The sequence below is a fragment of the Seriola lalandi genome, unplaced genomic scaffold (assembly GCF_002814215.2).
Source record: "Seriola lalandi dorsalis isolate HSWRI2012SDOR001 ecotype SW California unplaced genomic scaffold, Sedor1 jcf7180002054940, whole genome shotgun sequence".
Lineage (NCBI taxonomy): Eukaryota > Metazoa > Chordata > Actinopteri > Carangiformes > Carangidae > Seriola > Seriola lalandi.
Window position 1 is genome coordinate 1466373 of NW_019525491.1, and position 11308 is coordinate 1477680.

At 39.3% G+C, this 11308-nt stretch overlaps 1 protein-coding gene across 1 annotated transcript; it reads right to left on the reverse strand.

Annotated features, from left to right (window-relative positions):
• Nucleotides 1-3065: 3065 nt before the first annotated feature.
• hopx (HOP homeobox) lies at nt 3066-10072 on the reverse strand. The gene is made up of 2 exons (XM_023393573.2): nt 9709-10072; nt 3066-3372 (listed from the first exon to the last, which is right to left on the reverse strand). Exons 1-2 carry the CDS (start codon nt 9853-9855, stop codon nt 3295-3297), a joined length of 225 nt encoding a protein of 74 aa, XP_023249341.1. The 5' UTR covers nt 9856-10072; the 3' UTR covers nt 3066-3294.
• Nucleotides 10073-11308: the final 1236 nt, after the last annotated feature.

Here is an 11308-nt window from a genome sequence, read left to right on the forward strand (position 1 = left end):
TTTTATTTACATCTTATTATTTTACCTGTTAAAAAATTGAAGTAATCCATGATTTTTATTGGCTCATAATCGAAACTGATATTCAACTGAGACACTAGAGATATTTTAAGTAATTTAAGACAAGTCTCAATTAAGTCACAAGTCTTCACAAGCGAACTGCAAAGTGTCAGGTCTGAATACTGATAACTAAAATTATAATACTTCTGTCAAAGTTTTATTATCACCCGCCCATATACACTGTAGCTCTAATAATTAATATAAAAATGAAAGCTGTGTGGGTGAGCATGGACGGTCTTCTTTTTCTTTTTTATTGTCCAAGGATCAGATTAAAACTTGACATATTAGAATATAGAGCTTAGTAATATAACAATAAACAAGCTGTAAAATAACACTGACATGTTATAAAGTTGATATGGTGAACGTGACCCTTAAGCAGTTATGGAGCAACATTATCTCTGATGTGAAGTCATGTGACTGATCCTCCAGTATTCACCCTCTTTTAGCCTCTGTTTTGGTCCCCATCAAATCTTGAGGAAAATATCTGGCTCTTTAGCTGCTGCACGCTGCAGCTCGTTCACCAGCTAGTTACCAGTTAGTTTTATTTTTCTGCCGTCTTGGTGCTGAGTTTGTGTGTGTGCAGAGACAAGACCATGCAAACACATCACTATACAAAACAACAGCTACAGTTCTGCTGAGTCTTTTCACTCCAGGGCCAAAACTGCAAATAGGACTGTGTTGAAATTTCTGTTCTGAAGGTCATAAAGTTTCACAAGCTCATCATGTGGTATTGATGATTTTATTCCACCACCCTTTCAGCTGCAGCAGATATACAGCATCATGATCATTTTTCTATTATATGAAGCAATAACATCTTCCAACATCGCCCATAAAATGACAGTTAACCAGTTTAAAGTGTTAAGCAATTCAAACTGCATTAAATGGTGATTTATGAGCGAACAGGAGAGGGGCAGGGTCTGGAAAATAGTGTATGTTTTCAGTGTGTGTGTGTGTGTGTGTGTGTGTGTGTGTGTGTGGGTTTCTTTAGTGGGTGTCAGTCTTTTTCACACTCGGATGAAGAGAGGGTAACACCCCAGGCGCAGGAAACCGACACCACCACAATGTGTGTGCATATGTGTGTTTTATATTTCTATACTGACGAGGATCAAATATCCTCACAAACAAATAGAGAGAAAAAGCTTAAATCCTCTGAGTGGAGGAGGGAGTGAGCGAGGGAGGTTTGACTGTTAAAATTAGAGTTAGGAGTAAACTAAGAAAATGTCAGTAAACATGAATATTAGTGGTGATGTGTTCACGCTTTATGAATGTGTGTGTGCAGCTGATGCCAGTGTAAACTCTGTGTGACAGCAGCCTGTAAAACGCAGCAGTGTGTTTTTCTGAGCAGTTGAACTACCTGTTGGGTGGGTGTTGGTTTCTGTTGAGCTCGTTGTGCAGACAGTTCCCACGATCACAGCGTTTTCACTCTTGTCTCTTTGGCATGAAACCTCATCCTCTCTCTCCCCCTCTCTCTCTCTCCCACCTTCTTCAGTCTCTTCACACACAAACGGGGAGATCAGGATACTGAAAGTGAGCAACTGTATCCCTCCTCGCTCTCTTCTTCTTGCTCCATCTTTTCAACCTGGTTGTCTGATTTCAGGACATATTTTCATTCCTCTACAGCAACATGTGCAGCAACAAACATCTTAACTTACCCCACTACTCTAATTACCCTTTTTAAGAGATTATATTGACCTAAATAAACTCATTAGGACCAGAACCTGGACGACACACTCCAGATTTTGGTGACATTTTTCACAATTTAAATTTAGTCATATAAACGCTGTGCATTACTGTCACCATGACACAAGACAGTTTATTCACTTCAGGTTGACTTTACTGTTTCCAAGGTCAAGAATGAACTTCGGATTTCAGGATATCTTCTCAAAAGGACACATCTCGGCCGATGCAACACAATCCTATAAATTTAATAATTTTTAATATAATAAAATATCTGATTATCTTATGAATCAGTTTCCTGATCTGTGTCAAAACACCCAAGTGATATTTACATATCGCCTTTTTCTCAATTCAAGTAGGAACAGTATTACAAGGAAGTATTTATTTAAGGAAATAGAAAAAATATTCAAGAATGCCCTTTGGAAACCTCCTTTATAAACTTCCTAAGTGTGATGTTGACAATTAAAAAAAGTCTCCCTGGCAGAGGTAACAACCCAAATAATAAAAAAAACTGCATGACAAACAGCTGTTTAAGGCCATAAAGTGTTTAGATCTTTTCTCCTTTTTTCTTTTTTAATGATAAGGCTGGTAATATTTTTGTTGTTGTCATTAGTTTGTCTGTTGGCGCTCTCTGAGTCAGAAATGTTTCATTTTATTGTTTCATTTTAAATAAGGCTGAGTAATTTGTGTTTTTAATAGTTTCTGGACAACAGTGCAGCTCTGTGACACAAGATATATTGGGGTTTTAACACACACCCAATACTTGTTAGCAGAATTCATTAGTCTTTTTGTGGATCTGCGGACAAGTTGATGATGAAAAAAGAAAGATGTAGAATTGTTACCAGCCTTATCCTTTGAAGTGAACGCTCTCTAACTCGCTGGTGAGATCACATCCTTTTTACACAACTCAGTCACAGGGAAAAAGGGACAATGAAATGACATCACCTGCCATTTGTTTAGCCCATGATGCCACTCAGTTCAGTTCAGTCAGCTCACATGCCCCCCCACTCTCCCACCCCCACTCCCTCTACTGCTGGACATGTTCCAGATTTGTCTCTGGACGTTCCTGGGTAGCGGCAGCAGATTCCAGCAGCATCTATTGTAATCCCAGCGCTTCCTTACATCTTTCATGCCCTGTGAAAAGCTTGGCGTCCAGCCATGCTCCCTGCTGATGGACATGCATGTAAACAAAGCACGAAAACAAAAGCACAACCCCCCAAATCACCGCCCCCACCATTTTTTGAACATCCCACCATTGTATAACTCGGCTTCCTCAGTGTATTTGGATCCCAGATGTACAGTAGCCTCAAAGCAAAGCACACTCGAGTCAGTTTAACTTATAATAACAATATGTTTATTTCTGTAAACATGGCGGTTATAATTGGCAACAACAACACAAACACCTTCACATTCTGTAAGTTAAAATAGCTTCATAGATACAAAAAGAGAGATGGACACACAGAGAGGGAAGTGTACGAGGAAGAGGTGGGGAGGTCTGCTCGTTCAGGGAAAACAAGGTCAGCACAGAGCTCCGGGCATCCAGGAGGTGGTCGCAAAGTCTCAGTCCAGCACCGAGCCCAGTTCAGCTGGAAGACCCTCCGCCTGCCGCCACTGTGCGTTACGTAGCTTGAACCATTTCTGGAGGAAACAAATAAACAAAAAGAAAAAAGGACAAACACCAGAGGGAGGGGTTAAAATCAAGTGAAAGTTGTTTTTTTGTGCAGGAACAAGGCACATATGCACATTTGGCACAAACTGCTGCAGTGCCTGAAACACGAGAGCGATCTGGTCCGGTTGACAAAATGCAGTCATGAAATGAATATTCCTGAGAAATTATACAGGTGGAGTTCTGGTATTGTCAAGAATGATTTGAACAAAATACTGAGTTCTCCAAATGCATTGTTGTACTTTTCTCATCCCCAGGCCACTGGCTACATTTACATGTAGACAATAGATTAGCACAACCGCCTGTAGCAACTTAGCTCTCTCCATATGACTCTTAAATAGGAAACCTAACGGCGCTGTTTACATGTGCTGTGGTTATTGTGAGCATTCAAGCAAGAAACAACATGGGATAAAGTGCATGCATCATATTTTGACTGGTGTCAATTGGAGTTGTCACTGCACAGAACATGTTGGTGTAGTCTTGTTCATAATATCACTTCTAGAGTATAAAGCTGCCATGACGTCTGCTTGATAGATAGATAAATACATTTAGCCTTTTAGCATGCTAATGTTGATATGTTACAGCTTTTGAATGCGCTGACATCTGGCAATTAACATTTTACTTTTTAGCTTGCTAACATTAGCATGTAAACATCCATGTTCAAAGCTATTCAATTTAACATACACTGACATTAACCGTTAGCATTTTACCATGCTACATCACAGCACAGTAAATGTAATGTTGTCAACAGCATTGGCACTAATGTGTCTACACGTTAACACGCTAATGCTTAGCATGTAACATTACACTATCTGAGTGTGACCCAAACACACGTGACAGAATGTGACAAAAAAGATTTACAGGACGGCTGAGGTTTAAGTTTGGTCATCGAAAACAGGAACTTAATGCAGAATTAAAGTTTTCGTAGGGATTAAATTCTAAAGTTTGTGTTGCAGATGGATATCCCCATCTGTTCTAAGTTTGAACTTTTTTGTGTTATTTCTGTCACCAGAGTACAATCATCAGTACAGACACCCTAAATATGGGTACGGTGATTCACTGAGAGAAACAAATTGCAGCTATTTTCCTTTCTGACTCTCATTATCTTCATAATCACATTACAGTCACATTTCTTGGTGCATGTAAATGTGGTGGCTGACTCATGTAGACACAGCAGTGACCCTGAGGTTAAGCTGTGTCAGGACAACCACAGAAAACGAACGTTTCCATCCAATGTTAACAGAAAATGCTGTTTCTCTGGATCCATTTCCCTGTCTGCACTCCGACCACTCAGCTAATGACTGCCACACTCAAACTCTGACCAGATGACGACTGCACCGAGTGCTATGACACACACCCGTGACTCGCCGCATCGCTGTTTTTACTGTTCACGTTGCCAAGGGATCCACAACAACGCTGACATCATCGCGATAAGTGGAAAGGGAGGGATTCGGCTCTCCAGCTTCAAGACCCACGAGTCTGACTGGACGTGTGAGGCATGCGCCTGGCAGGAGGAACGGTTTCCACATTCTCTACTTACAACATATGAGATTCCCATTTGGAGTTGTCTGGGTTTGCTCTTAAAAAATGCTGAAACTAAATCAGTTTGAGAACTAGTCTCGGAACTTCATTGTTCATGCTGCTTTCTGTTTTTCAGGATTTCACAATGACATCAATTTTAGGGAAAAAGTACTATTGTCAACTCAACTAAAGATCCGGTCTTTAGAGGTTTAGCCTTTAAAAATGTCATTTTCTCTTCCAGGTTTTGAATGGAAGTGAATGGTTTTGTACTTTGTATTGTTCCTGGCCCTCTCTCAAAGTTCAAAAGATCTTTAAATGTCTTGTAAAAGCATTACACACATGCCATTTCTGAACAATAATGTCAGGATTTATAATCCTGCTGACCCATACAATAGTGCTTGTGTCATGTTTTCCCACTGACTAACACTGCATTACATAACATGGTCTTTCAAACTTGACTCTACCTTTTTAAGCACCGACTCTGCTGCAATGAAAACAAATAAAATGTGTGAAAGGAGCTTAAACATGCTGCACAGAAGCTGAAGTACATTGTAAATGCTGTTAATGTGAAACAGGGAGTGGTAGCAGGGGTGTGTTTCTTCAGCTAAACGTTCTCCAATGAGAGCTTTGTTAACAAATTCAAAAACCGGAGGTGAGCGGCAGAGAGAAAAAAGAAAACCTGAAAAAAACATCAGCTGGGAATGAAGTGAGGTCCTTTGATGAGGGGCCAGACCTTTACCTCACTCTGGCTGGACCAGGTTTCCCTGTCACGTTGGCCCTGGTTTCTCCCACCTCCCATTCATTGTGTGCAAAAAGAATAGTAACAGTCACTAACACCAGAGGAGGAACTGCGAAGCGGTTGCTGCAGTTTTAGTTTAAAAAAACAAACATTTTCTCTCTTGAGGCAGAAAAAGCTGAATATAAACCTCGGTGGGCAGAGCTAAATAATAAAACACTTCTGCTGTCATAGTAATGACAGGCTGAAGATGCTGCTTGGCAGTAATAGTAGTTAGTAGCAGTTATCTAAATCAAGTGGGTATCCTTCAAAGTTACAATCTTTTCTTGTTGTTTGCATTTCCACTGAGGGATACATCCTGACAGTCGCTGGGAGGCTTGTTGCCGGGACAAAACACAGGCCGTAAATCTGCACACAACTACCAGAATAAAGATACCCACTAGTCGGCTAACTTTAATAATAAGCTTGTTTCACATGTGCATCTGCACAATGCATTCATTGAGATTTGGGATCTATGTGTGACAGCGAATCCACAAGCCTCTGCGACCTATAGTTACCCATAACCTCCTTTTCTGCATAAATTCATGTAGGTCCCTACACGAGAGTCGTCATCCTTACATACATCCAACGTATCTGATTTAAATCAGTGCAGCTGTATAAGTCGGCCAACCTAAAGAATATTTTTAGGATTCATGTATATTCTTCCAACATATGTAACTACAGCAGGATTGCAACAGATTATTTTTACCGATTAATTTTCAGAATATTTTCTTGAGTAATCTATTAATTGCTTTGGTCTATGAAGCATCAAGAAACGTCTTTTTGCAATTTCCTTCAGCTCAAGGTGCATTATGTAATATCTTGTTTTGTCAACACAAAGATATTCAATTTTACGAAGAAAATCCAGAAATCTTTCACAATTAAGAAGTTGGAGCGACTGTATGTTTGGCACTACTGCTTGAAAACAGATTTAAACCTTTACTTAATTATCAAAATAGTTGCAGATTAATTATGTGACTGCTTGACTGAAGCTGCTGCTGCTGTGGTGCTATTGCAACACAAGTGTAGAAGATGCTATAACTGTATAACTCTTGTATTATATAATTATTCATGTGACTTTTCTTTCTAAATAAGTAGAAACTCCTTGAAGCAGCTGTTTACAAATCAGGACGAAATGTGTTGCAGATTTTTTTGTGCCCTGAGAAATCCAGAGGAACCGGTTTGTGGAGTCAAAGTGGAAAAACCAGTGACACAAAACATGTGTGTGACGCACAAAGTCATTGATTGGTGAAATGTTTGTACTGGGAGAGCTAATTATGAAAAGGACACATGTTCCATGCCATGTGAGAGCTCTGTCTCTCTCCACCAGCCTCAACGTGTCTGTCTGCTCAATAACACAAAGACCAGCAGAAATTTGCCTATGAAATGAACCCAATGTTACGTCGCCTCAAAGGACAGAATTTACATGTAGGCCTTTACCTCCCAGTGTGTACAGCTAAGTATATAGTGCGTAACATAGTCATGTTGTTTGCCTGGCAAATCCAACAGGCAAACAGGAATAACATCTGACTGTTTTTATTCTAAAATAAGACATCCATCCTTTGCTTTTGCAAACTTAAACTCATTTTTAGAGTGCATTTACAATGACCTATCTATCAGAGGAATGCTACTGGAGGTGCCTGCATAACTTCACTTGTTGTTATCGGTGCTCTGAAGCTTCACATCTGGCTCCTGATGTGACAGTTGCACAGCCTTTACAGTAGGCCAAAGACATTCCTCAGCTAGACGGATGGTGGGAGTGCGGACATGTGGGAGAGGGGGGTGGTAGAGACTGAATAACTAAGTTATAATGTGATGCTTTTTTTTTTATAATTGACAGTGACAGTTTTTCTAATTCAATCACTGACTGTAACAACATCCTTATATCTTCTTCCGCTTAGTCTGGCTATTTTCTGTCAGGTCATCACCACTGAGAAAAATCGCAATAAGCTGGTAGATAGCACTGCCTAATAGAATATGGACATTCTTAGTATGTTTATTTGTTTTCATTGATATTTACATCCTGAACTGGTGTCTTGTGTGATGGGATTTCTTTTTGGGTGTATGAGACACCTTGTCTGTTCCTGAAAAACAAAATACTGAGTGTTTGTTCATATTATTTATTATTTGTTTTCTAATATTTCTTAATGTCAGACATTGAATGTCTGTCTACAGTTTGATAAAAGTTACTGTACTGTATAAATACCAGGGACAAATGCCAGGTCAAAACTCACAATAAAACTTTATGCTAAATAACTTTGTCCGCTGATGAAGACGTGGTTGATCAGTCGACTTTAGTTGAGTTAAGGTTATTTTGTTAAAATCCTGTTCCCAAGGTCAAGAATGAACTTTCACACTCAAACTTCAGAGTTTGGCTGTTTAGCATGATTTTTATATCTGTTTCCGTATCAATATCTGTCACATAAAATGCTGCAACTATTTATTTTCATTGCTCATTAATCTGTTTTTTATTTTCTCATTCAATCGATTGTTCAATACAATTTCTAAAACCTGAGTTTATATATATTTTTTATTGTATCATATCAACTAATCGTTTGAACTACAGGCTAAATAAAAATTTGTGTTGCATATGAGTTTCCCACATCCAAACATATGACTTCTTTAAACTTGAAGTCACCCTGAACAGATGAATCACTGTTTGTTAGAATGAACAAGAGTCGTTTTCAGAGCTGAAAAAGCAGCAGAAGGAAACCTGACTCTGATGTGACTTCATCAAGAAAAAAAAAACCTGGAGCTGCTCCACTGACGATCAATGAGGCGCTGCCTTGTGATCAGAGTTTGTTTGCACTCATATGAGGATTATTTCATCACACTGTGACAGAAACACTGACCAGAATTACCCTGAGCTCCTGTCACTGTCCACAAACCTGCTCCATTCACTGTCAGTGGGGCGGCTCCAGGTTTGACATTTCAGATTAAAAGTCCTTTTTTTGCTTTTAGAAAATCCTTTTTCCTGCAGACAAATACTCGTGTTCAGTCTCAGGTTCTTTCCTCAGAAGTCACCTGACAGAGACACCAATAGTGACACCGATAACCCTCATGACTTGTTAACTCTCTTTACACTAAGCTGAGACAGCATAAAGTGAAGTTTTCTGAGTATAGCTCTTGTGTTCTTTTAAAGTCATGGCTGGAAACTGAAGTAAAACCTGTGAAAACTGCACAGAAGTAAAGTAACTAAGTACATTTACTAAGCTGCTGTAGTTAAGTGCAGTTTTTAGGTACTTTTCTCAAGTGTTTTGGGCAATATTTTTGTTCCACTGTAAAGACACAAAATATTATGTATTGCTTAAGATCAAACTCCCCATGCATATATAATATTTACTATTATTATCAACCGGATCAGCCACAAAATGGAAATGCAAGAAAAATTACACTTGTTGGTTACCCTGCCTTTAATCATCATAGTAAAGTGTAATTGGAATACTTACATATGCAATAAGTTTGAACACTGGACTTTTACTGGGTGTTTTGTTACATTGTGCTATCATGTCTTATTACTAAAAACATCTTCCAGCACTGGGAAAACCAATCAATACATTTTTCTATAGGAAACGTGTCCCTGCGGACAGACTGGAGCCTCACTGCTCTTATGGAAATAACTGATATTGTACAAATATCATGGGAAAACTATAAGTCTCCATTGGGCTATTTAGGAAATACCTCAGAGAATCTTGAACAAATATAAAATTATCACTCACATGCTTAAATCACAATTTATCATTAAATAATCCTACTTTTGAGCATCACTCTCCATATATTATAGCTAGTGATCTACATTAGACTAGGATGTTCAATTAAATTATTTAATTATTTCTAGAAACTCTGAATATCCTGTTTGTTCAGGGCAAATAAACAACAACCAGGACCTGCACACATCAGGAAAACTTCATTCCTCACATTATCACCCAATTCCTGATCACACACAATCTTTAGAGAGTGGGAGGGAGGGAGAGGGAGGGAGGGAGAATTAAAATATGAGGTTTCCACTCACTAGTGTGTCCTCCTCTGACAGTCCGCACTCCGCAGCGACCAACATGAGCGTCGTCCCGTCCGGATACTTGCAGCCTTTGAAACTGTCCTCCAGCACTTTGATCTGTTCCTCCGACAGCTTCAGAAACTCCATCGATTTAGAAGCCATATTGCTATTTCCTTGTTTCAAAACAAAAGTTCAGCTTCAGCCCTGGTCGCAGCTCCGGAGCGGGTGAGATGTGCGCAGAGCAGAGCAGAAGGTGGCACCGCGGTGCGCAGAGGACGCGCAGATAGAGAAGCGTGGAGCGGCGGTGGTTCACTGACAGCTCGGCGGGGAGTGCGAGAGTGTGTGAGGCGGTATAGCTGATGTCTGTGGGAGTGTGTGTGTGTGTCTGTGGAGCCTTTACTACTGTCAACAGAGTCACGTCATGAGGCCAGTCCCACCAGCAGGACCCACCCCCAAACACAACTGGAGGGAAGGATCACAAAACGGCTTAGAGGAATATTTTATGAGATCATAGCAATAACTATTGTATTGGTAGGGTAATTGAGATAAAGGGTTGATTAAGATAAAAAACAGTCAGTAAAGACAGTAAAAAATAAAGCCCCTATAGGAAAAATGTTAATTTAAAAATGTCATGACTTTTAAGTAAAAATTTATCCTGTTGAATATTTTTCAACCCTTTCATCTGCTGTTTTTTATGTTACCACTGGGAGGCGCCAAAAAAAGATTTTTTAAAAACAGGAACTATGCACTAAATTATATATGTTTTATTTTGTGCTGCACACTCACTAAAATCCTTGCTGACAGCCTGAATGTTGTTAATACTGGAAATTTTTCAACTAAACACAGTGTACTGTGTGTAAAAACGGCTTTTTCTGCTCAAATTAGCTTGCACTGTTTGTTTGGATTCGAAAGATCAGTTCAGTTAATCGTGAAATTAAATTATTAAAAAAACAAACAACAACTTGTTTATACTGTGGAATTACGACACTGTCTCTTGACCATACTGATATTGAGTCTTGTCATAGTCATAGTGAGTTGCCAGGCAACCGGTGGTACAGAAGTCCCTCCCCTTTGGTTACTGTTGCTATGTTTGTCTAGCATTCCGTTACAACAATAATGGTGGCAACTACTACTTGAAATCATCAGTTATTTTTCAAACAATTGCATAAGTCCTTGGTTTTAGACAGTGATGGAAAAAAGCAAGTTCATCATTTTCTTGCCTGAAAGGATAACTGTCACTAGCTAGCTAGTTAGTTAGCTAGCTAATTAAGCTAATATTTGCTGCTTGGTTGAAAACATCTCGGTGACTTTTTGCTAAGCTAAGATTACCCAAGCTAACAGTCAATAACACCTTCAAAACATCAAAGTGATCATTTTTACATGCCTGTTAGTGAACAGGTTAAACAAACAAGATAAAATGTGTTAATAAGTGAGCTTTAGAGGAACTGGTAGGCTGATTTTTTAAAACTGGGATAGAGTCAGGCTAGTTGTATCCCCTTAGCTTTCAATTTATGCTAAGCTAAGCTGATCACCTGGTAGCTCTAGCTCCATACCTAACATACAAATATGAGAGTGGTACCAATCTTCTTTTCTGAAATCTGACGGTTCCCACTTT

Excerpts from the sequence above, each read along its gene's own strand:
- hopx (XM_023393573.2), bottom strand. The coding sequence starts at position 9,855 with ATGGCTTCTAAATCGATGGAGTTTCTGAAGCTGTCGGAGGAACAGATC. Across the intron at positions 3,373-9,708 it reads TGTCAGAGGAGGACACACTA|AAATGGTTCAAGCTACGTAA; the intron begins GTGAGTGGAAAC and ends TGTTTCCTCCAG.